This window comes from Chenopodium quinoa, unplaced genomic scaffold (assembly GCF_001683475.1).
Source record: "Chenopodium quinoa cultivar QQ74 unplaced genomic scaffold, ASM168347v1, whole genome shotgun sequence".
NCBI classification, from domain to species: domain Eukaryota; kingdom Viridiplantae; phylum Streptophyta; class Magnoliopsida; order Caryophyllales; family Amaranthaceae; genus Chenopodium; species Chenopodium quinoa.
Window position 1 is genome coordinate 228,897 of NW_018745410.1, and position 26,115 is coordinate 255,011.

Below are 26,115 nucleotides of genomic sequence, written 5' to 3' on the forward strand. Positions count from 1 at the left end.
TTTACAATATTCACTCTTAACAATGAACACTAAACAATGGTTCATCATCAATACTCCCTACCCCACCTTATTTTATTTTTGTAAATATAATCTTTTTTGTTTCATAATTATAATTTATTAACCCGATGTCAATGTAATTAATTGACGTATTTAATATTTTAATCGTGATTACCAATTAAGAAATTATCGCATTTTTTTATCAGCTTTTTAAAAAACTAATTCTTGTGATTAATATTTTTTAAACAACAACGCAGCTAATTTTAATTAACAAAAAAAAAAGGTACAAATCGTGATTACAGTTCTACAACTATAATCTAGTACATTTTATTTAAAAAAAAAACAACTACACATCGTTTTGTAAGATGTCCTTAGGAATAACCATTTGTTGTAAACCTAGTTGCCTAAGTTTTCGTTGTTACCAAATTTATTTCATATATGTTCGACCAAGTCGTTTTTTAGCTGCAAATGAGTCTGTTGATCCTCAATCTCTGTTCTACGAGACAAGTATAAGCCGATATCCACAATACGATCAGTACGGTACTCGGTAGTGTCCTCATTAGCGTTGCCTCCAGCATTCATAAACTCATTGGTATTAACGTTATTTTGATACGTCTCTCGTTCATCTTCAACGATCATATTATGTATTATGATGCAGGCGAGCATGATATTGTGGAGTATGTCTGTATCCCACGCCAAAGACGGCTTTTTAATAATGGCAAAACGAGCTTGAAGGACCCCAAATGCGCGTTCAACGTCTTTCCTTGCAGCTTCCTGGTGTTTTGCGAATAAACGATCCTGACGAGTTTGTGGACTCGTAATGGATTTCACAAAAGAAGCCCATCTAGGGTAGATTCCATCAGTAAGATAATACCCATTCGTATAATGATGACCATTGACTACGAAGTTCACAGGAGGTGTTCGACCCTCTAAGATGTCTTCGAACACAGGGGATCGATGAAGCACATTAATATCGTTGCAGCTACCTGGCATCCCAAAGAACGAATGCCATATCCATAGATCTCTGTCCGCAACTGCCTCCAGTACGAGAGTTGCAACTCCTTCTCTTCCTTGATACTGCCCCTTCCATGCGTGTGGACAGTTCTTCCACTCCCAGTGCATACAATCAATGCTACCTATCATGCCAGGAAATCCACGTTCTTCCCCAATACGTAGCAATCTTCCCATATCTGCGATGTTTGGACGGCGTAGGTACTGATCACCGAACAGGTTGATGACACCTTCTGTAAACTTTTGGAGTGCCAATCGTGAAGTTGCCTCACTTATACGGACATACTCATCACAAGCGTCTGAAGCACACCCGTAAGCTAGTTGTCTAACGGCCGCAGTGCACTTTTGAAGTGGAGACAAACCAAGACGACCTGCCGCATCTCGCCTTTGTTGAAACCAGGGGTCATGTTGGGTCACTGCGTTGAGAAGGCGCTCAAACACATGTTTACGCATTCGAAACCGGCGTCGGAACAAGGAACTTGGATAAACTGGGACTTCCGCGAAATAGTCATTGTATAACCGTGCATGACCTTCTTCGCGTCCCCTATCCTTTCGGGGCTCAGTAGATTTGCGTCGGCGTTGCTGAGTGGCAGCTTGAATAATTGGTGGAATGTACTCATGCATTACGTGTTGTATCATAAGACACACTTCATTACGTTGTTGAACTCTAAGCTCCCTTCCCTCATCATTCGAGTTAGATGAAGATGAAGAGGAATCGGTTGAGCTTTCGTTTAAACTGTTTGAATTCATTTTGTACGTAAGAAATGTAAGATAGAGTGAGGTTTGCTAATAGTAACTGCAAACGTAAGAATTCATTTTGTTCCGAAGTATTACTATCATTTCGTCTTCCCACTGTTCTCGGTTTACTTTCTGTTCTAGACGAGATAGTTGCTCCCAGTTGATCCTATATTGCTCTAGCTCAATTTTCCGTTGTTTCCTTGCCTCCTTGCGCTCCTGTATTTCAAGTCTCTTCATTTCTGCTTCGTTTGACACATTCATCGAATCCCCAAGTAGCTGCAATCGGCTGTTGAATGTTTCTAATTCCTTAAATGCTTGACTTGATGGAGCTTTACCCTTCAATCTCGACTTAGCCTTTTTAATACCTTCAGCACGAGCTACTCTCTCATCACCGACACCCACGCTGGTTGGTGTGGTAGGTGAGGAATTGTCACCCTCATCCCGTGTCCTCTTCCCACTACTTCCGCTCCCTACAGACTCATCCGTCAGTGGAGTTGAATGTGGACGTCCCACCGAAGGCTTGAATGTTTGTTGGTCCAAGAAAGACCGGAATTTGTCCCACTTCCTTAATTGGATCCATTCCTCGTAGAAGGTGAATCGTCCGAATGAGTTCTCATGGATTTTGTGGGCCTCTTGGATAACATCATCTTCGTTATAGCCACTTCCCTTTCGCTTCCGGGCCTTATCATAGCTTCTGCACCACTTTAACACGGCTTCAGAGATTCGCATCCACCTTCCCTTCAAACTACTAATAGTTCGTAGGGATATTTCATCTGCATTCGATTCCCTGGCAGCATCGTATGCGTCCAAGACTCTCTTCCAAAATACACCCTTCTTTTGATTTGTGCCGGTAATTATGTCGGTGCTGGTGTTCATGTAGCTGGATATTTGGAGTGGTTGCTGTAACATTTGAGTGAAGTTTTGATGGGGAGAAGGAGTTTCATTTCCCTCACCATCATCCTCGCATTCTTCATTTGCCTCATCTTCTTCAGATAAGACATTGCTCGATTCCCAAATATTGGGATTCGGTTGTTGTGACGGAAAATAACAAGATGCAGCACCATATTCACCGTAACCCATTGGTATCATGGATGGATGTGGGAAATTTGAACTGCTTTGAGAAAAATTAAAATTTTGAGGGAAATTTGGTGGATTATTTGGGAAACTTGACTGGGGTATTTGAGGATAAACTCCAGAAAAATTATGGGGAATATTTGTGGGTGTTTGTGAAAAATTTGGGTGAATTGGAGGAAAATTGGCTTGATTCGGGATCATATTTTGACCCAAATTTTTTTTCTTCTTTCTATTTGTTTTGGGGTTGGTATTAGCATCCATAATTATAATTTATATTTGGAAAAAATAAAAATTTAATAATAATAATAATAATAACAATAATAATAAAATAATAATAACGATAATAATAATAATAATAACGATAATAATAATAATAATAATAACGATAATAATAATAATAATAATAATAATAATAACGATAATAATAAAAATAATAATAATAATAATAATAATAATAACGATAATAATAAAAATAATAGTAACGATAATAATAATATTAATGATAATAATTAAAAATAATAATAACAATAATAATATTAATATTGGTATAAATAATAATAATATTGGTAATTATAGAGGGGATTTTTGAAGAGAAAAATATAGTAGAAAAAAATGAATTTTCAAAGTTGAAAAAAGTATATCAATATGGGTGTCTATTTATAGAGGGGGAAAAAATAGAGTCGTTGGTAATTTTTTTTTTTTTTTGATTTGTATTTTGTAAAATATATCCGTTGTAAAATTACAACGGATATATTTAAAACAGTACACACGTGTCAAGCAGCGGCTGGGCCAAGTGGCGCGCTCCCAGCCGCTGATTTCTATTTTTTTCTGACCTTTAACAGCAAAACGACGTCGTTTTGCAACATGAAACAGCAAAACGACGTCGTTTTGCATGAATATCAGTCCAAAATATTGGTGGGGCCCACAGCGAATTAATTCATGCAAGTGCTTGCTCCTGCAATCGAACCCATGACCACTCAACATGAACAATTAAAGAGTTTGCCATTAAGCCACCACCTTATTTGTTCACTCATTGTGAACTATTAAAATGTTCACCCTTAAAGATGCTCTAACATTACTCTGTCATTAAAGACTCGTCCCCTCTACCTAGATTAGAGATAAGCTAAAATATGGTCTCTAAATTTTGTTATTAGTTACTTCATATATATCTGGTCCTTCGTCTTTCTTTTTTTTTTTTTTTTTTTGACAGAAGGTCCTTCGTCTTTCATATAAGGTAAATTGGTCTATCTATTACTCTTGTCTCGCCATCTTTAGTGGAGGGACTTTTGAGTCAGTAATATTTAGGGAAGTCTGCTTTTTAGCGTCGAGTCAGAAAGTTTAGGGAGTGGGAGTGATGACTAAGCGAAGTTTAGGGACTAAGAGTGATGACTAAGAAAAACTTTAGGGACTTTAAAATTAATGTTGAAGAATTTTTGTACAACCAAAGTAAAATTAAGCTGCTACTCTTTGTACTCTTTGGATGGATAATTTGTTAGCATTATCCATTTAAATAAGAAAAATGAATTTAAATATAAATAAAAAAAATGCTTATATCTTTCAAAAAAAAAAAAACTTATTATGTATATTTTCAGTGAATTTGATATAATTTTTAAAAATATCTTAATTAATCTCTTATAAATTGATATAATTAATTTTTTTTGAAAATAAAATGTCTTTGCCTAATTATTAATCCCTAATATCAACATGGTCCAAATGTCCAATCATTATGGAATTCATTAAAATATGGACAAGTCCCTAAACTTCCCTTGCAATGATGAGCTCGGACACATAAGCGTAATTGGTCCCTAAACTTACAATAGTATAATAAATTGTGCCAGCTAGTCATCTTGTTAGTTCCTAAACTTTCATTGTTTAGTAAAGTGAATGTCAACTCAACATCATAAGGTCCATCAACTTTCTTTAAAATATTACTCCCTCTATTTTTAAATACTTGCTTCATTTCTATTTTTTACACTATTTATTCGTCCTACTTTGACTAATGTTTGTGATTTATACATAAGAAAAAATATAATCTTGTGGATACTTGTTGGAATCATCTCAATTAATAGATTATTAAAATTCAATTGTTAGAATTTATACTTATTGGTAATTAAAGATATTATTGATCAAAGATTAGCATCGGCATTCGTGCCCAAGAGAAATGGAGCAATATTTAAAAACGAAGGGAGTATTTTATATTTTGCCACATGAAAATTTTTAGGTACTGCCGCATGTATCTTGCTTGGTATAGACAAAAAAACGCGAAAAGAATATTTACTACCTTCGTTAAATGTTATGTGCAACTTTGGAGGGAGTTAACGGAAAGTAATTAAAGAAAGGGAAGAGAGAAAATGGGACCACCCTACTTAAATAAGGTGGGGAAAACTGATTTTATTTGGAGGGAAAGAGAAAATGGGACCACCCCACTGATTTTTAAGTAAGGGTATATCGGTCTTTTAAAGTTTTTTTGTTTTCTAAAATAGGAAAGAAAATGAAAAGTTGCACATGACCTTGATTATCTGTTTTTTGCAAAAGTTGCACATAACATTTGACGGAGGTAGTAACTATTTTATAAAGAACATCCATGATATATATATATATATGTATGTATATATATATATATGTATGTTTATATATATATATGTATATATATATGTATATGTATATATATATATATATATATATATATATATATATATATATATATATATATATATATATAAAGAACATCTATAATATTAATAATGAACATGATAATATTATGTACTCCCTCCGTCATATAATACTTGACACAGTTTTCATTTTTGTCCGTCCGATAATACTTGACACAGTAGGGTCATAATGTCGTATTTCAAGTTCACAATAATATTAAACGTTATACAAGTTTTAATAAAGGTTACTATGTTATAAGTAAGGTTACTATGTTAAAAATAAGGATCACTATATTCAATATAATGTTTGTTGCGTGTGTGTAAACCTCGACTCCACAATAATATTATTGTGCACCAGGTCCACGCAAGTCTTTTTGTAGAAAAATAATTACTAACAATAAATCATATTAGTGCATGTTTATTGATACGCTAATTTAGATACATGTATGTAATCCCCCATAATTTTAGAATAAATTATTATATATTCCTCTATTATTTAAATAAATATTTTACTTTTTTTTCATTAAATAAATTAGTTTATGCAAAATTTATTTGAACTATGTTAAATTAATAAGCATTAATCTAATTTAAATTCTTTTTCTATGCACCAACATATTGTATCAATGGTATTAGTAGCCCAAATGTAAATAAATAGAGCTTAAATATATAAAGAGAAAGGGGGTTTTGGTTGATAAATTTGTGTTTTCCCAAAATGCCCTTCTCAATTTCCTAATTTACTTTTATTTTAAGAAATTAACTTTCCACTAAAAAAAAAAAACAATCCATTAAAAAAAAAATCTTAACAGCATATTATTTTTACGTTTTTTTTACAAAAAAATTCACAATATATTGTTTTTTTTCTTTATGATAGCTATAGTAAATGGATAATTATAATAGTCATTTAAAAAAAAAAGGAAAACAGTTAAATAGCTTAAATTATCTAAAGATTTTTTTGTTAAAAAGAATTTAAAATAATAAAACCACACAGTAAAACACGTTCCAGTTGCCAGTTGGTCACTTACAAAAAAATATTCGAATTTTTAAAAAAAATTGATCCTGTAAGGTTATGTTCGGCAAAATATACCTGTGAAGTTAGTTGTAGCTGTGGAGATAGCTGTGAGCTGTGTATGTAGCTGTTAGCTATCAACAAGTTGTTAGCTGTGAAGATAAATAATTTAGATATGAGGGTTCGATAAAGTAGCGGTTGACTAGCTATTACATATAAAAATCAACATTTTATTTTTAAAACTATAGATTAAATTTTCAACAGCTACCTCAAAAGCTACCTCTTATTTCAAAAGCTAATCTTTCTAACTTTTCATAAAAGCTACCTGTAGACACCCATTTGTGTCTCCCCAAAACCAAACTCAGTGATGAGTACCTTTCACGTCGAATCATAATCGAATGAAGTATGTAACACCCCCAAAATTCGAGTCTTTAAAAACAATAAGAGTAACCTTTAACTTTCAAAAACCCAACCATCGAACTCTGGAAGTGTTATTGCTACACTTATTTTCCGTAGAAAATAAGTGCAAAGCAAAAATAACATAATATTTAAAATAACTAAGTGGTCTAAGTTGTGGCAAAATAAAATAGTCATTACATCAAAACTGCAATTATTTGAAACCAATAATTGAGAGGAAATAATTAAATTCGGGGATATACTAAATTTTCTTAGTTACGTGATTATTAGAACGTCTCCTCACACGTAACCGAGTACCCTTTTTACCAACCTGCAAAATAAATCAGAAACAAGAAAAGAGAGAAAACTCCCAAAAATCAGATAAACTGAGTAATTCCAACTCCATCTCGTAAAATAAATAAATTTTATTTCAAAACAGTTTATACATAATATAGTCTCATAAATATTTTAATACTCAACAAGTTCAAATAGTCACATAACATATTATTACTTTATTTAAGAAAGGGAAAGAGAACGCCAGTAAGCCGGGACTAATCCATGTCACCACCTACTTTACAGAGGGTCGCGCGTAACCCCTATTGGCCATAAAATAAAATAGAATGTCCCTAGTGTGCACACCCCTCACTAATACCCAGTGATTAGGAGGAAAACTAACAACAATATACAATAAATTAAACCAACTAGTAGCAACCATCACTACTAGTGGGCAACCTGTTCTTCACCCTTTCGGGTTTCATTTCCCTTCTTAATTAAATTTCACTGTACATTTTATTCGATTATATCATCCAATTACACTGTACACAAGTATTGCACAAATCAATTTAATTTCAAGTAGCAACACTTCAATTTCAGTATTATTAGACCATAGTCATCCTACATGACATATAGACCATCAATCACGTATAATCAATCATCCAATACCCAAGATTATATTTTAAAAAAACTCATACGATAACAAACAATCATATTTTTTTTTTCGAAATTACATATACTAGTACACAAAATAGAAAACTCATATATAATATATGATTCCATAATATCATACGATAACACACTCATCACATATAATTTCAAAATAATTTCCTAACGGGATTCTAAAGATGATGGACACTGAAAATTACCTTGATCGTGCGTAAAACTCAAGGTAATTAACCCCTGGAACGGTCACCTAGTAGCCTCCATCTACAAATAAACGATTCTAAGTTAGATAATTATACGACTATATATATAAAAAATTGAGGGTGTGATTAATTTATCACAATCCATAATCTAGTCACCCCAAAAACAAAATATAAACAACTAATTATAGAGTTAGATGGATAGTATTATATCATCATCATCTCCACCATTAGACTACAGAGTACATCATCACCATCACCATCACCATCATCATCATCATCACCGACATTATCATCATCACCAATATCCCCAAGATTCCACTAAAACCCAAATACCAAATTCCACTGAAGCCATACAAAATCGTTTTTTTTTTCTTATTTAAATTTTAGAAATCAATAAGCACAAAAATCCAATAGACCAAATACATACTGAAACCGAAACAATGGAGTGACGAGTTGCGGTGACTTCCGAACTCGTCAAAATATTTATTATTAAATTTTTTTTTAGAAGAGATAGTTTATCTGAGAAAAGATTGAAAGTACGGTATTGAAATTTGAGGTTAAGGGGGCTTTATATAATTTGAGTTGTTTAGCACTCTAGAAATTTCACAAGATAAGGGTCAAACTTATCTTGAGTTTGTTATATAAACTCAGTAAACAGATTTTCAAAATTCCTTTTTATCAGCTTCCGAACCAATCTCTGTATGTTATCCAAAATCAGTTTATTTTTTTTATTATTTTATCAAATCCGAAAATAATAATAATAATAATAATAATAATAATAATAATTTTTACAATTTAAAAAATAATAATAATTAGTTTTAAAGTTTATTTATTTATTTTTGAAAAGAAATCGTTGACTAAAAATACTCCAAAATTTGGGGTATTACAAAGTGAAAGTGTGGAAAGTTTAGTGTTGCGGATAGTTTTAATTTCTTTTCTCTTCTCTCTGTTTTTGAAAACTTATTTTAAGATAACAGTCAATCCAGTTTGGTTGGTCCATGATATGGGTCCAATATTAGTGTAGTTGTATTGGGCTTGAAAAGAGCTTTCCAACGATATATTGTAATATTGAGGAAGTTATGGCCAATTTACTGAACTGGGCCTGGTTTGAGCCTTATATGCGGCCCAATGATCTAGAGGAAGGCCTAATATAGATTTATAATTCGTAATGCAATTAGGAATGGTTTTAGTCTTCTAGATTCTTCTAGAAAGTTCTTTTCATTCTTAATTCAATTAGCATTGATAAATTGACTTTTGTTGACTTTTTAGAGTTTTTAATCAGAATAAAAGAACGTTTTTGAGGAAAATACGATTTTATCCTCCTGTAAGACAATTTCTATCTGATTTTGAGAAAACCCGTGAATTTTTTAGTCAGCGCCAAACACCAGCTGTAGCGCCTGACGCTACGCTTGGCGCCTGGCGCTAGCTTTAGCGTTTGACGCTAAAGTCAGCGTTTGGCGCTAACTTGGTCTTTTGCGTCAGAATTCTGTTTTTGATGTTTTATCTTTTTGGTTGATTTTCTCTATAAATAACGTGTTAAAAACTCTGTTTTCATTCACCAACTCTCATCAAGATTTTCTTGATTACTCTCTCTCTCTCTCTTTTCTAAACTATCCTTCTCTCAAATATAAAAATTCCGCATTCGCAAGATCTAGATACACCTAGCCATATTCGAAGTTGCCTTCGCCCTAGACGTGAAAGGTTTGATAATTCTGTGGGTTTGGTCCCAAATCTCTCTTTCAATTATTTAATTTAATTGTTTGTTTATTATTTTCCTTGAAGTTACTAACGTGTGTATTTTGTTATTAGAAAGAGGTACGAGGCATCAAAGTAAGTATTTTAATGGTTTTTATTGATGTTATTATATAGAAATCATGCTTAGATTGTTATTTTGATTCCTTGTATCATGTCTAGGGTAACTTTAATATTAAGTAAGATTAAAAGTATGACGCTTCCTATGTTCTTCCTAATATTTATGATTGTTAGTATCATGTTAGGGTTAAAGCTTTGATCTTTATTGTTTAGTGACATGCTAGGGTTTGTTATTAATCTTGTTAGTATCATGCCTAGGATCTTGCTATTATTATTATGCTTTAACATGAACATGATTTATTATGATTATAATTATTATTATTGTTATGATTTATGATTATTATGTTGCTTGATATATATTTATTGTTATTGCTTGATCACACCTTTTATGCATGTTTAAAGGGAATTTGTACTTGTAATCACGCTTAATAAGATAATTAATAATCTTATTTAGTGTTAATTATGATTATAATTCAAGTGATCGCCAATAATAGTTTTATTTGTGCATTAAATTCAACCAACATATATAAACAGGTTTAGGGTTAAACCTATTGATTATATGTTAGTCAGAAAGCACACATGAACACGATCAGAATAAAGTAGAGGCGTATTATTAGGGCAGGTTCAATCTCTTTTAGGTTGGATTTGTACCTTCATCCCCGAATCCTATTTGGTTCAAGACCTTATGGAGTTGATGATCTCTTGGATCGTTAAGGGTGTAACCTTCACCTCGTGAGCGGTTTACAAGTTCCTAAAAAACTTGTTGGCGACTCTTTTGCTCTATCTTTTTACCCTTTGGACGCCACCATGCTTTAGTGTATGATCACAATGGGGTTCATGCTAGGGGTTAATGCTTGAAATATTCCCTACACGTAGGAAATTTGAGAAATATCTTTCACAACTAGGACCGAAATAACACTGCGCGAAACTGGAAAATTTTATCGAGCACAGAAAGCTGCTGAGGCATGTAGGAATTAGTGTCAGCGACCAGAGTATTAGCGTCAGACTTTTAACTGTAGCGCCAGACGATAGTTCTGTCGCCAGGCGCTACAGCTAAAACCTAGCGCCAATCTCTGTTTGCTAGCGCCAAATTCTTCCAATACCGAGCCAGAAATATGCGTTCTAATTTCGACCAGTTTTTCGCATTGTTTGCTCGATCTTACTTCCTGATTGAGTTTTTCTCACTTTTCTGAAACCCATATGTGTTCTACATATGGACATAACCCTCTGGGAGTTCATGCTCCATCTACCTGATTGAACGCTCTGAGCAACAAAGGGTACATCCGAGATTGTTGAATTCACCAAACCATGGAAGCGAGTTTTTTCTAAAACTCGCGGTGTCCCATCCACTCGCGCCAACCCTTCACGGTTAGGCTTCCGCGCGGTGCATCAGGACAATTAACCATGGACCCTCTATTGACTAAACCATATCCCGAACTTTAGAGAACTAGAGCCATGGTTAGGTTGCAAACTCATTGCATCATATTGTGCCTACTTGACTAATTATGCATTATTTGTTGTGCATATACTATGTTTTCTTAACCGTTTGTTTGACTTGTGTTAAGATTAAATACATTAATGACTTAAAGAACTTTGCCTAATTAATTAATTAATTTGAGTAAATAAAGTCTAATATTTTAATCAGAATTGACTTAGTACGACTTTAGGCATACCCCTGTTGATTAATAACACCGAAAACAGTTCCAGATTGAAGCTCCAGCAATGGCGCCAAAGTCTGAACTGTAGCGTCACTCTGTAGAGTGTGGCGCCTGGCGACAGCTCTGTCGTTTTGACGACAGTTCGGATTATTGATCGAGTCATCACCTAGTGTCTAATTAACCAGTTTGCTAATTAATTCGGTTAAATTTTACTGTCAATAATACTTTGTTAAGTCTTTAATTGAGTTTAGGCACTAAGTCCCATGGTCTTACACAAGAGTCCAAACATGTCACTTACACTCAACGCACACACCAACACACACACTTTGACCATGTTTAAGAGAGTCTTATCTGCACGTTTTTTCCGTCATTTTTTTAGGGGGGTAAGTCGGATATTAATCCTCCAATTGAAAAACTATACTTAGCTCTAAAAATATATACACCCATTTTTTTATTTTTTTCCTCTTAAAAACCGTAAAGTCAAGTCGATTTGAGTCAAGTAATTAAAACGCAAAATGGTTTAAATTACAGCGCGTGGTCAAGAAAGGAAGGACGGTTAATTAAAGACAACCTTTTCGTACAAGTCCAACTTTTCGACAAACCCATAGCTCGTAAGAGGAAAGCTTGGACAATAATGGCAACACAAGAAGAAGCCAATGAGCTTAGGAACCAACTGGTTACCGTGACTGAGGCACTGAAGCTCCTAACACTCAAGATCGATGATCCCGTGAAACAACAACAGATGGACCTCATGCAAGAGAGTCTAAGCAAGCTATCTAGCGACTACAAGTTTCAAGGGATTAGTTCACAAGGGGTCTCGGTGGACAAAGATCTTCTTCCACAGATGTTTAATGGCAACGACATCCCGAAATTCAAAGCAACTGATAACCCTTATTTTCATTTAAGAGCTTTCCAGACAATAATGAGTATTAAGGGTATCGATAAGAAGGTTTTCCCCTCTCTGTTCTCACTATCCCTCGAGACCGTTTGCCAACAATGGTTATTTTTTCTCGAGAAAGAAAAGACCTCCACCTGGGAGTCCATAGCAAACGCTTTCGTTGATAGATACAAGTGCAACATTCAAGTTGAGACTGACCATAGGGAGCTTGAAATCCTCAAGCAGAAGGAGAACGAAGGCTTCACCTCCTTCTTTAACAAACGGAGAGAAACCTCAGCTAAGATGATCGAGGTGTCGAGTGAAAAAGAGTCTGTAAGGTTATTCATCAAAAACCTTCAAGAAAAATACTCCAAGCATCTCAAGTATCAAAACAATCTCCATACCTTTAAGGCCGTCTATGACATTGGGATCAATATTGAAGACGACCTGGCTAAGTTGAAAGCTGCCAATAATAACTCCAACAGTGGGCTGGAAAGGAAAGAAGAACGACAATCCTTTTTCTTCCAAAACCACCCACTCAAACAACGTTAGCACTTTTAACCTAGGCGAAGTCCTTGCTATAAATAATCAAGGACAAAAGAAACCATTTAGGAGGAACTTTACTCCTATTGGCATAAGTTATGACACCGCATTTGATCGATTAAATGCAAAAGGTCTTATAACTCCTATTGGACCATTTGGGGACCCACCAGTCGAAAAGAGGTCGGCTAATTGGAACCCCAATGCACACTGCAAGTATCACCAAGGTAGGGGCCATCTCACCGAAAACTGTTGGAAGTTTAAGGAAGCTATCCAAGGCTAAATCGACAACAACAAGCTGCCATTGCCCCCTGCCAGTAAGAAGCCAAGTATTGATAATGCACCTCTGGCTCATGCCTTGGCTATCTCTGATGAGGAAAACGAGGTTGACCCCTCGTCTCTCATCAAACCTATTAAAGAAATCCATGCCATCGAAGAAGAGGAGGAGATCTTTTTCGACGCCATGGATAGCCTTCCAGAACCGGCAAGTAAAGAAGACATTCAATCGCTCACATTGTCTATGATGGAAGGATCACACTTGCTACGTGAAGCTCTCAAAGTTGTAAAAGAACTTCAGCAGAAATATGACGAGGTTCCAGCCTCCAAAAGTAAACCCAAGAGAGAATTCACACCCATGGGAATGACCTATGATGCTACTTTTGATCATCTCTATGATCAAGGACTAATCAAACCTATTGGTCCTATAGAGGATCCAACACCAGAAAAGCGATCTTCAAGGTGGGATCCCAAGTCCTACTGCAAGTACTATCAAGGAAACGGTCATACCACAAATGAATGCTACAGGTTTCAAAACCTAATTCAAGATCTTGTGGAAGCTAATAAGATCTCATTACCTCTAGCTAGCAAGGGAACGAGGAAACACTTTTCTTTGCAAGTAACCGAAAAACCCAAGAAGAGTAATATACTCTACACCCCAATTGGGATCCCATATGTACAAATGTTCGAAATGCTCTCCGAGAGTGGCGGGATCAGACCTCTCGAACCGAGACCATTTGAATCACTGAAATGGACAGATAGGTATTACTTTCCAAGTCCCTCAAGAAGAGGATGCAAATATTAATGGAGTTTGGGACAGTGATGAAGAAGACGTCTATTTAAAAGACATAGTAGGATCTCCAACTTCTGTGTCATATGCTATGGATGACTTTTGGGCTGAAGAAGATTCATCGATAGAAGTCCTCACAAGATCCGGGAGAATGCAACCTCCCGTTTCAACACAACCCATACCAACCACACAGCAAGTTCCCATACCTATCATTGAAGACAATGATATCCTCAAGCAGTTTAAGAAAACAAAAGTTAAAATAAACGTATGGAAACTTTTGGCGACATCCCGAGAACATAGGTTGGCTATAATGAATGCCTTGGACAAAATAAGGATAAATCTTGACACCACTCCTGAGGGGTTGGCTAACTTCCTCACGAGTGATCTTCCTAGTCCAATCAATTTGATCACCTTTTCCGACAAGGATTTACCTCCAGAAGGTGACAAACATTACAAGGCATTAAACCTCACGGTAGTTTGCAAGAGAATGAATGTCCCTATGACTCTTGTAGACAATGGATCGACCATCAACGTCTGTCCACTTAGAACTGCGAGGATGCTAGGCATAAAGGATGAAGATTTAACTCCGTCTACACAAGGAATAAGGGCCTACGACAACACTCGTCGTCAAGCTCTTGGTAAAATTACCATGAATGTAACGGCGGGAGCAATAGAACATGCTACTACTTTCCAAGTAGTAGACATTAAAGCTTCATTCAATTTATTGTTGGGACGCCATTGGCTTCATGACCTAAAGGCCATCCCCTCATCTCTCCACCAACAAGTAAAATCTATAGTTGGGGGAATTCCTATCACCATCGATGCTTCACCCATGAGAATCAAGTCTATAGAAAATCCCAAATTAATGTGGAGCACGACGAGGATGATGAAGACTTATGGGGCTTTAACGAAGAGGTCTCCTTAATCCAGGAGGATGAAAGGACCCCTCTTTTCCATGACCCCCATTCCAACATGATTGTAAATGTTATTCTAAAGAAACAAGGACATTTTCCTAGGATGACCCTAGGAAAGAAGAAAGAAATAGCAAAACTGCTGGAGTCACCCGATCTCTCTAAGTTAGAAACTTTCGGACTTGGTTTCGAACCGACTCGGAAAGATCTCAATCGATCCTAGGAAAAATCAAAGGCACGTAGAGACGCTCGCACTCAAAAGAAAGCAATCCCAATGGATCAGTACCCTCTTACACTGAATGGCAATTTATAAAAGAAGGAGAGGACTATCCATGCCATGAATTTCCCGAGCCATTTGTTGTAAACGACATAAGGCAACCGGGATTTGAGATTTTCTTGGATTGTTATTTCACAGATGAAATCCCAACTCCTGTCCATAAGGAGAAAGCACCCCCATGCTTTGACTTTAACGTCATGAGATTATTATTTTGGCGAGAAAAGAATGAGCCAACTTACAAAGAGGATAACTCCTCGCTCATTCAAACAGTCCTACAAAGCGAAAGCTTCAATCCCTCAAAGCTAATCACTCCAGTTTAAGGATCACTACAAGGGTGGCGCAAGACCGTCAAGGTGACTACTCCAAGTGGAAGAAAGATATCTATCACGACAGGGCAAGGACCGATGTTCGAAGAGTCGTCTGAGTCAGAATCTGAGTCGGACTCTTTCCCTATAGAGTCATCTAGGTCTTTAGTAGTAGCATCTTCCCCCTCTATCTCTTCTCCTAGAATAGTTAGTGATCAAGTCCCTGAGGACATATCACTCTTTGATGTAATGATCTCAGAGTACAATAATATTTCTTCTTCTCCTTATTTCTTGTGTTCTTCTCTAACCTAAGATGACGAGCATTGCTTAACTAACAATGAAAAAGACAAAGAACTTATTAAAGCAATGGAAACACTCGAAAATAAAACACCGGTAATTGAAGAAACTGAAACGGTTGATATCTCAAATGATTCAACCAATAAAAGAGAAGTTAAAATCGGACTAACACTTAACGAACAAGAAAGAACCGATTTAATTAACTTACTTAAAGAGTTTATCTATGTATTTTCTTGGTCATACAAAGATATGCCAGGAATTAATAGAGAAATAGCTCAACACACTATACCACTAATTCCAGGAATGAAACTTGTAAAACAAAAGTTACGTCGAATGAAACCCGACGTAGCTCTTAAAATAAAAGAAGAGGTCCAAAAACAAATAACTGCAGGTTTCATCAAGGTATCCAAATACCCTGTATGGGTCGCCAACGTTGTCCCAGTTCCAAAAAAGATGGAAGGGCAAGAATGTGTGTCGACTATCGAGATCTAAATAAGGCAAGTCCAAAGGACGACTTCCCTTTACCACACATCGACATTCTGGTGGATAACACGGAAAATCACGCGCTTCTCTCGTTCATGGACATATACGCAGGTTACAATTAAATTCTCATGGCAGAAGAAGACATGGAGAAAACAACTTTTATAATACCATGGGGCACTTACTGCTACACGGTAATGCCATTCGGGTTAAAAAACGCGGGTTCCACTTACCAACGTGCAGCAACTGCCTTACTCCATGACATGATGCACAAAGAAGTCGAAGTATATGTCGACGACATGATTGTGAAATCAAAAGACCGTCCAGGCCATCAAGTAGCCTTAAGGAAATTTTTTTGAAAGGCTAAGAAAATACAATATGAGGTTGAACCCATCTAAGTGTGCTTTTGGAGTCACCTCAGGCAAGATTTTGGGTTATGTCATAAGTTCTAGAGGAATAGAGATAGACCCAACCAAGATCAAAGCAATCATGTCAATGCCACCGCCTAAAATTGAGAAACAGATTCGAGGATTTATTGGCCGATTGCAATACATAAGTAGGTTCATATCAAAATTGACGAAGATATGTGAACCAATATTCAAAAAGCTCAAGAAGAATGTACCAATGATATGGGATGACGAGTGTCAAAAAGCCTTTGAAAAGATCAAAGCCTATCTCGCAAATCCTCCCGTATTAGCACCAGCACTTCCCGGAATACCTCTTAGGTTGTATTTAACGGTTATCAAAGAGACAATGGGAGCTATGCTAGCACAAGAAGTAGAAGGCAATGAAAACGCAATCTACTATCTAAGCAAGAAAATTATCGAATATGAAGCATGTTACACACCACTTGAGAAATTATTCCTCGCCTTAGTGTGGGCCACAACCAAGTTAAGACATTACATGCTAGTCCATACCGTCTTCGTAGTCTCCCGATTAGATCCACTCAAGTATCTATTTGAGAAATCTACACTCAATGGACGCATATCGAGATGGATAGTCAATTTAGCCCAGTTTGATGTGAGGTTTATGCTGCAAAAAGCTATCAAAGGATCTGTGGTGTCAGACTTTCTAGCAGACTTTCCAATAGAAGACTCAACGCCAATACAAGACAATGAATTTCCAGATGAAGACTTAATGGTTACTGAAGATGATACTTGGACCTTGTACTTCGAAGGAGCCTCAAACCAAAATGGATGTGGCGTTGGAGTATTACTAGTATCACCTAAAGAAGAGCATGTTCCAATCTCCATAAAGCTTGATTTCGATGTTACCAACAACGCTGCTGAATATGAAGCATGCGTGGTAGGCCTTGAAATAGCTTTGGCATTGGGAGTAAAAAAGTTACGGATATTCGAAGACTCTTCATTAATCATCAATCAAATATCTAAACGGTGGAAAGTAAGGAGTGAAAGTCTAGCCCCTTACCAAACCTATCTAGAAACTCTTACTGATCAGTAAGAGAAGGTAGAATACACATATCTACCTAGGGAAGAAAATCAATTTGCTGATGCCTTGGCAAGACTAGCCTCGATGGTTAGGATTCCCACGGAAATCGAGCAAATGCCTCTAACTATAGAAAAAAGACACAAACCAGCATACATCCAGGCTATAGAAGATGACGAAGTAGTCCAAGACGAAGAAGAAGAAGAATAAGAAGAACCGTGGTACACGGATATACTCAATTATGTCACCAAAGGAGAATACCCTCCCCATGCTGACAAAAGAGCAAAGCGAGCATTAAGACTTTTGGCTTCCCAATACGTACTCATAGACAACGTGCTACATAAAAGGGTACCTAAGGGTCGAGCTCTCTTATGTGTAGGAAAAAGGATGCACAAAGAGCAATGAGGATAGTCCACGAAGGAATCTGTGCCACTCATATAAATGGAAAAATGTTAGTCCAAAAGATAATGCGAGAAGGATATTATTGGACTACTTTGAATGGAGATTGCCATCAATATGTAAAAAGATGCCCTAAGTGTCAAATCTATGCCAATTTACAACATGTTCCTCCATCCTTGCTCTACATCTACATGTCGCCATGGCCATTATCTACATGGGGAATTGACATCATCGGCAAAATCACTCCCCCAGGAACAGGAAGCCATGAATATATCTTAGTAGCAATTGATTACTTCACAAAGTGGGTTGAAGCGCAATCATACGCTAAACTCACTGCAAAACATGTAGCACTCTTCATCGAGAGAATATTATTTGTCGATACGGAGTCCCACATGAAATGATAAGTGACAATGGAACTCACTTTCAACCCGAATGTGAAGAATTACTACAAAAATATGGCATTCAACATCATCATTCTTCCCCTTATAGGCGTCAAGAAAATGGAGCAGTCGAGGCAGCTAATAAAAATCTGAAGACTATCATCGAGAAAATGACAGAAAATTATAAGGATTGGCCTGACAAACTTCACTTCACATTGTGGGTTTACCGCACGTCAATTCGCACATCAACAGGAAATACGCCATTTTCCTTGGTTTATGGAATGGATGTCGTACAACCTGTCGAATTAGAAATTCCATCTCTACGCATCGCGTTAGAGAGCAAACTCGATGAAGTTGAATGGACTAGGACAAGATATGAAGAGCTAATTCTACTCGATGAAAAACGACTAGAAGCTCTACATCACACTCAGTGTTATCAAACTCGTATGGCTAGGCATTTTAATAAGAAGGTCAAGACAAGAAACATCAAAGTAGAAGACTTGGTGTTAAAAGCATTAAGGAAAAATGTTTTAGATCCAAGGGGTAAATTTAGACCTAATTGGTCTGGACCCTACATTGTCAAAACAATCCTGTTAGGAGGTGCATCAAAATTAACTGATATGGATGGCAATGAGTTCTCGAACATGACAAATCTTGACCAACTTAAGAAATACTACCCATAATTACTTAAGTAGGACACTAAAGAGAGCTACGTTTGGCCTGATTCCTTAAGAAAGGATACGTAGGCAACCCTTTTACGGGTGCGACCACTTTATTTTGTAAAATATCGCATCCCAGAATTAATTAAAAATTCGACAGAAGATCGGCGAAATATTGGCGTCGCAGAAAAAATTCTGGCGCCAACCGATGACCATCAGCACAAGACGACGGTGTACGTCGCCTGACGCCAGACTTCCATGGCCGACGCTAGTCTCGAAATCGTGGCGCCAATTCACAGTTAAATTCTGAGAATGTTTTGGTGTTTTTCGGAAAATTTTCGACTTCCGTACTCGAAAAATTTCTGGAAAATTAATTTTTTTTTCGGTTTTCATTGCTTTAATAAAATAAATTTAAAGTAAATAATTTAATTAAAAGCTGGAATTTCTTTAATAAAATAAATTACATTATTGATGGAATTTAAATAAAGCTTAAATAAATTAACTTTAAATAATAAAAAAAAATAAACTAAGTCTAATAAATGGAAATTAAAAAATGCTCCTAATCTTCCTTTTCTTTCCTAGCCCTTTTCCAATTTTTGTCTGCTTCCTCCTCCTCAATTCCTCATCCATAACCTTATCTAGTAGGCATCCTTTAGAGGACCTACATTTAATCTTGGAGTAGATAGTTTCCCCTTCAGCTAGGATTCCATGCTTCTTTTCTACCCAAGCTTTTTTCTCTGTGGTGTCAGCTTTCCTTTTTCCCTTATCTTTTGTAGTACTTTTCTTCCTAGGCATTGCAGGTGTTTTGAATTCAATTCTTTCACCTAAGCGTTCCCTAACAGGAACCACCTTGTCACCTAGATGACTCTTCACATCAGTTTTACCCTGATTTTTCTTCAAGTCCTTTGAAGGTTTCTTCAGCAGCCACTTCTTCACATCATTGGGCAAGGAAGGAGGAACCTTTTGGGTAATTACTTCCCATAAAGGTCTGGCGCTCCAATAAGCATCAAATTTGTCTACTTCCTAGGAGACAGGGAACTCGTAGGGAGGACGAAGATCTCCAGAAGGAATAGTCTGAAGTAGGTCGTATTGCCTTTTTACCCTGCAGGGATAATAATAAGTCATACGGGACAAGCTTGGAAGACGGCAGAAAGGTTTCTTGTTGACACCAACCATCCTTTCTATTTTCCACCAAGGGATGACCCACTTGATGGCAAAATTGCAGGATTCGAAGACCCTCTTCCACTTGTGGCGCCCCATCTTAGAGAAGCGTTTCTTCCTCCTCACGAAGCAATTTGGAGTGTACTTCTCAATACTGTCTGGAGGGCTAATTAACTCCAGCCTTTCCATTAGCCATATATGTAAAAGAATTACAATGCAAATAAATTATTATTACTATAAAAAAATATATTTTTGATTTCTGTAATTAAAAATATTATTTTTCTACCTATAATAAAATTGGAGAGCCCCGAAAAGGTGCTTTTGGATTCCTCTTTAATTCATCGAGACTAATCATAGTCTCTCCAACTATCAATGGCATTGGATTTCTCCCTGATTCAATTTGTTCTAATACGGTGGTTATAATTGATTGACCCTCATTATTTTTACCACTAGTAAGAAAAAATTGATTAAGCATACAAAATAAGAAAGCCCTTCTTCTATTAATATGAAAAGATTCGGAGTAAGGTTTATCAAAATAATGGCGAGCAAATTCTTTCAAATTAACTATGTTGCCATCTACTATTTTTGTTAGATCCCTTTCTTTTAAATTGAAGAAGCGTTCAAAATCTTTATAATAATAAGAATCTATCCTACGGATTACTATAAAATCTATTGCAGGGAAACCTAAAATAGCACCAAATTCTTCTGGCAAAGGGCTAATTTCATCATACCCTATTCTAAAGCAATGAGTATCAACATCCCAATATTCTAGAGCGGTATGAATAAAATCTAAGTCAAGATCTACCCCTTTGATACCATAAATACCCCCCAAGTGAAATACGTCTAATTCTTTTCTTTCTTTGGCATTAAGAGACCGACACCATTCATGAGTGTAGTTGGTGAAAGTCTTGGTGACTAGAGACATGATATTATTTTTTTCTAAAGCTAAGAAATATTTTATCTGCTGAAATTATGAAGAGAATCGGCTGGGCAGGGGGCTATTTATGCACGAAATCGGAGCAGTTTTAATCAGGGAAGGATACCGAGTTAGCGCCCTTTAGCGCCAGACGCTACTATTGGCGCCTAACGCCAGAGCTTGGCGCCAAACGCTAAGTGTAGCACCTGGCGCTACACCAAAACGCGTGGCGCCAGATGGCGCCAATTTGCCTCGTCGTACGCGCTTTCTAAAACCGTGTTTTTAATTAATCCGAGTCTGCTAATGACTTTACGACTTCCTTATTTTTTCTAAATATTCATTTATTCCTTTTTTTTTATTAATATAGCTATTATATTAATTATATTATTTTTTGGATTTTATTTAGACTAAATTCCAAGTTTTTATAAATCCAATATTTTATTTGACTTTTCCTTTTTTCATTTTTTTTCTTTTTGGGGGAGAAAGTCGGATACCCTCCATCAATAATAAAAAATGATGGTATTTTTAATTATTTGTCACATTTTCTTGCACACACAAACATGCACATAATAATAATAATAATAAATGAAAAAACTTGATAAATAAAATAAACTCATAATAGTATGTATATACAAAATATGTCTAAAAAATGAGTCTAACCAAAAGGCAAAGTTCTATACAAAGTCAAATATATAATATAAAGCACAGGTATAAGCTACGGCGCTGGAGGACGTAAACCCATCATCGCATAAAACTCCGCTATACGAGGAGTAACCTCTCCACCAGTCCACCCGAAATCAACTTGGGGCTGAGGCTGCAGAGGCTACTGCGATGACGAGCCGACCTCGTACATCCCACCACCTCTAAGAGCCGAGGTAGCCTCTCCCTGGCCTACCGGCGCAGCATGTGCACCCTCAGAGGAAGAACCTGAACCCTCTACCACATTAGTACGGGCGGCCTCAGAACGACCACCCCTACCTCGCGAAGTGGTGCGGCAACGTATCAAGCTAGACCTCGCCGGATCCCTCCGCACATTAGGTCTCGTGCGGGTACGAGAAGGAATGGGCTGACCCTGCAAAAGGAATTAAAATCAGAAACAGGCAAAATCAAAGCGGTAATACAAAAACATATGAAAGGAAGACTACCTCCTGAACGGCGTTGTCTCGACGGCAGGTAGCCACGTTCCTCATCCGGACAAGCTGGCTTCGGAAGGCATCTATACATCGTGCCATCGCCGAAACCACCTCGCGCGAGAACATTCAAAGAAATCAGTTAGTAAACATGCATAATGTATATGGACAGAAGTTGCAAATAAACAAGCTTACCCGAGTCTGGTGGCGAGGAATCGACCACTCTACGAAGCGCTCGTCCTCAGGAGTCGGAGGAATCATCTCCTCAATCGGCCCATATGTCCCCTGATAATGGATAGACATACGGGGTGGCACGAACTCAGCTGCGTCGTCCTGACAAGGCAAAACAAATTCAGTAAAGCATCACTTGGGGGCTACTTAACGAAAGATGAAAGCTGAAAAATCATACCGCCACATCCTCAGCCGGTATAGGAACTGGAGCTAACAACGGCAGTAGCTCCTCCGCATAGCATCTCCTAGGGATCGTGTAAGATCGCCAAGGGGTACCAGCTCCCTCTGACATGCTCAACATCCTCGCGGCGTTAAACATGTGACGAGGTGGAGGAGCAGGAACAACAAAGGTATCGGAGGAATGTTGTCTGGCAACCCTCTCTCCATGATATGCAATCGCTCCATAGGTCCCTAAGAAATAGCGACGCTCGGTAGAATATTGCGCGGCTAACCTAGGGACTGCCAAGTCGACCCATGGTTGGTACAACACCTCAGGCTCCTGCAAAGAGCATCAATCAGGAAAGAGTCTATCTAAGGCATCACAAAATGTCAAATAAGAAAGGAATCATATTGAGATGATCCAATCTCGGACATATGCAGTGGACATCCCCACACGGCGGCTGCCCTAGGAAGCGCTAACTAGAAACCTGCGCGGTGACGGTCTCGCCGACGCAGCAGAAGGGAAGTACTCGTAGAACCATATCTACAAGAAGCTAAATTTATTAGTAAATGCTAGCTTAAATTTAGAGCTAAACTTTATAGGGAATAAGGTTTACCTCTACGACCCTCCAAAAGCTGGACAAAGCAACATTCGTCCCAAAGGACCGATGTCGACACGAGTCCCTCAATGCTCGAATGAAATCAGCATAGGCCAAGCTGGCCCAGTCATAAGTCCCGATCCGGTGTAGATCGTGGACGACAGGAAGGTAGTAAAGCAGCGCCCTACTACCCTTGTCACGGGAGAACGTCCCTAACAATAAAATAAGTGTAAAGATGCGCACCCGCTGCTCTCGGGTGGTCACACCATCGTCCAAAGCTACTGCTAGAGTCGAGCGGCGAATCCCCCTAGCGCTGAACTGAGACGACTCTACCTCAGCTCGAGCCCGAATAGCAATCGGACCTAATAGCTCCTCGACCTCAGGGAAAAAGACATCGATACCACTGTCGAACGGCAGTGGCACGGAACTAAACTCAAGTCCTGTGATGAGACTGAAGTCGGTAGGAGTGACCATCATCTCACCCCAGGGAAAGTGGAAAGTGTTGGTGGTGTCCCAAAAGAACTCCACCAGAGCACGAACTACATGGTGACCCCTGCTGGAGGCAACCATTGCCTCGGAGGTCTCGTACAGCGCAGTAAGACCGCAAGACCATAGAAGTCTCATTTGATCATCTCTGGCGATGTACATCTTGTACAGATCGCCCAAGCCGTCACAGTCAGAACCATGACAGCGCGTCCTCCCAACGGTAATGCCCCGTCTCACCCTCTCAGAAATGTGGTGGACGGGAGAAAAGTACAAGATCCGCTCATCCCACTCGGGGAGTCGACCAAGCGAAGTGGATGACTCGGCATCGTCCTCTACGAGCTCGTGCTCCCGTCGAACATCTCGAGACCGTAAACCGGAACCTTGCTGTCTAGCCATGCTACATTGTGCAGAATTTTCGTAAATTAAGGTTCTATAGTATCTAAGGTTTGTCTAGCCACATGATACTATGTTCGCAAAAAAGCAGAGTACGTAGTACTTAAACAGAGCACAAATTCAAATTGAGCATAACGACATTTTTCAAGCAATCAAACAATTTCTTGCAATACTATAGTAAATATTGTGACAAATTGGACAAAATTACTAGCAAAAACATCAAGAACAAGCCACATTGTATTCCCGACCTTAAGAGGTTCAACAATGGCAGTTTATTCATTTCTTTACCAAATTGAGTCAAACAAGTCTCAAATTACTCCCAAGGCAATATATAACCAAGCAATTTCATGACATAAAATTTGACAAACAAAGAGAATTAAGCATTCTAAGTTTCGAATTTTCATGAAATTTGAGAATAAACATATGCAAAATTCATAAAAACCGGTGTGAGTTTGAAGAAAACTTACATAGATCGAGTAAATGGATGGAATAAGCTTTGATTTGCAACAAATTTGAGCGAATTTGGTTAAGAAACGAGCAAGAACGAAGCAATTGAAGTTCTAGAAATTTTCGAAGCCGAAATGCGAAGAGCGGTAGCGAAAATGAAGAAGAGAAGGGTATTTAAGGAAAACCCGACTCTGCGCCAAGCGCCAGACCTTGGCGTCAACAGATAGGCTTGGCGCATGGCGCTAATTCCAGCGCCTGGCGCTAAGGCCAATTATGCGGCGCTGATGTTATTTCAGCAGCGCCAGAACAGTCAGCCACTCGGTACGGTTGTTATAATCTTTTGCAATATATTTTGGGTTCCTTGGTACGCCAGTTAGCCCCTCTAAGCAATTTGACACGATTTTTAGTAATCGGCTTGATTGCATAAAGTGATCGACCTGATGAAAGATCGTCTCACTTAGCTTAAAGAGCCTAAGCATTGGCTCATCGCGAAAGGCACCGACATACTGGTTCATTTGCAAAAGGCACCGACATATTGGTTCATAATTCAAAAGGCACCGACATACAGGTTCAAAGTAGCAAAAGTGCCGACGTACAGGCATAGCGGAAGCAAAGTTCAAGCGAACTTTTAAAAATCGACAAGCGAAGATCTTCGGTAATTTCCTTGGAAAGTTATCGCAACAAGTGAGGGTAGCTTCAAGCGAAGATATCTTCGACAGCGTTCCCTAGATTTTGGAAAGTTGTCAAAAACAACTGAAGGTGATTTCAAGCAAAGTTGTCTTCGATCATGTTCCTTTAAACGTGGAAGATGGTCACAAAGCAGAAGAGGATTGTTTCAAGCGAGGCAATCTTCAATAGTGTTCCCTTAGACGTGGAATATTATCAAACCGGAAGAGGATCGTTTCACGCGAAGCAATCTTCTATATTGGAGGCAGTTACAAGCGTAGCGGTTTTCAAGCGGGATGGCATTCTCTTGGCAGGAGGTCATCAAAATAATAATAAAGCGGCAGCAAATTGGTTACTTTCAGAGACGTGTGCTCGACGGTGCAAGATACGCGTTTCTTAACTCTTTTATCTGTTTAACTAACTCTAGTTTGAAGGTATCAGCGTTGCAAGAGTGATTTAGGATCGCTGAACGTTCTGAATCAATCTCCGTCCCTATCGATACTTTGACTTTTGTTTTCGAAACTTGTGTTTCTCCAAACTCAGTCAAAGTGGGGGCTTCTGTAGACACCCATTTGTGTCTCCCCAAAACCAAACCCGGTGATGAGTAACTTTCACGTCGAATCATAATCGAATGAAGTGAAAGTGTGGAAAGTTTAGTGTTGCGGATAGTTTTAATTTCTTTTCTCTTCTCTCTGTTTTTGAAAACTTATTTTAAGAAAACAGTCAATCCAGTTTGGTTGGTCCATGATATGGGTCCAATAGTAGTGTAATTGGATTGGGCTTGAAAAGAGCTTTACAACGATAT

The 26,115-nt window shown here is 37.7% G+C and overlaps 2 protein-coding genes across 2 annotated transcripts; both read right to left on the bottom strand.

Annotated features, from left to right (window-relative positions):
* Nucleotides 1–429: 429 nt before the first annotated feature.
* LOC110713168 (putative nuclease HARBI1) lies at nt 430–1,758 on the bottom strand. Its single transcript, XM_021891634.1, has one exon. The coding sequence runs from the start codon at nt 1,756–1,758 to the stop codon at nt 430–432; it is 1,329 nt and encodes a 442-aa protein (XP_021747326.1).
* Nucleotides 1,759–1,794: 36 nt separating this feature from the next.
* Nucleotides 1,795–2,826, bottom strand: LOC110713169 (glutathione S-transferase T3-like). The gene has a single exon (XM_021891635.1). It carries the CDS (start codon nt 2,824–2,826, stop codon nt 1,795–1,797), a length of 1,032 nt encoding a protein of 343 aa, XP_021747327.1.
* Between the last annotated feature and the right edge of the window lie 23,289 nt (nt 2,827–26,115).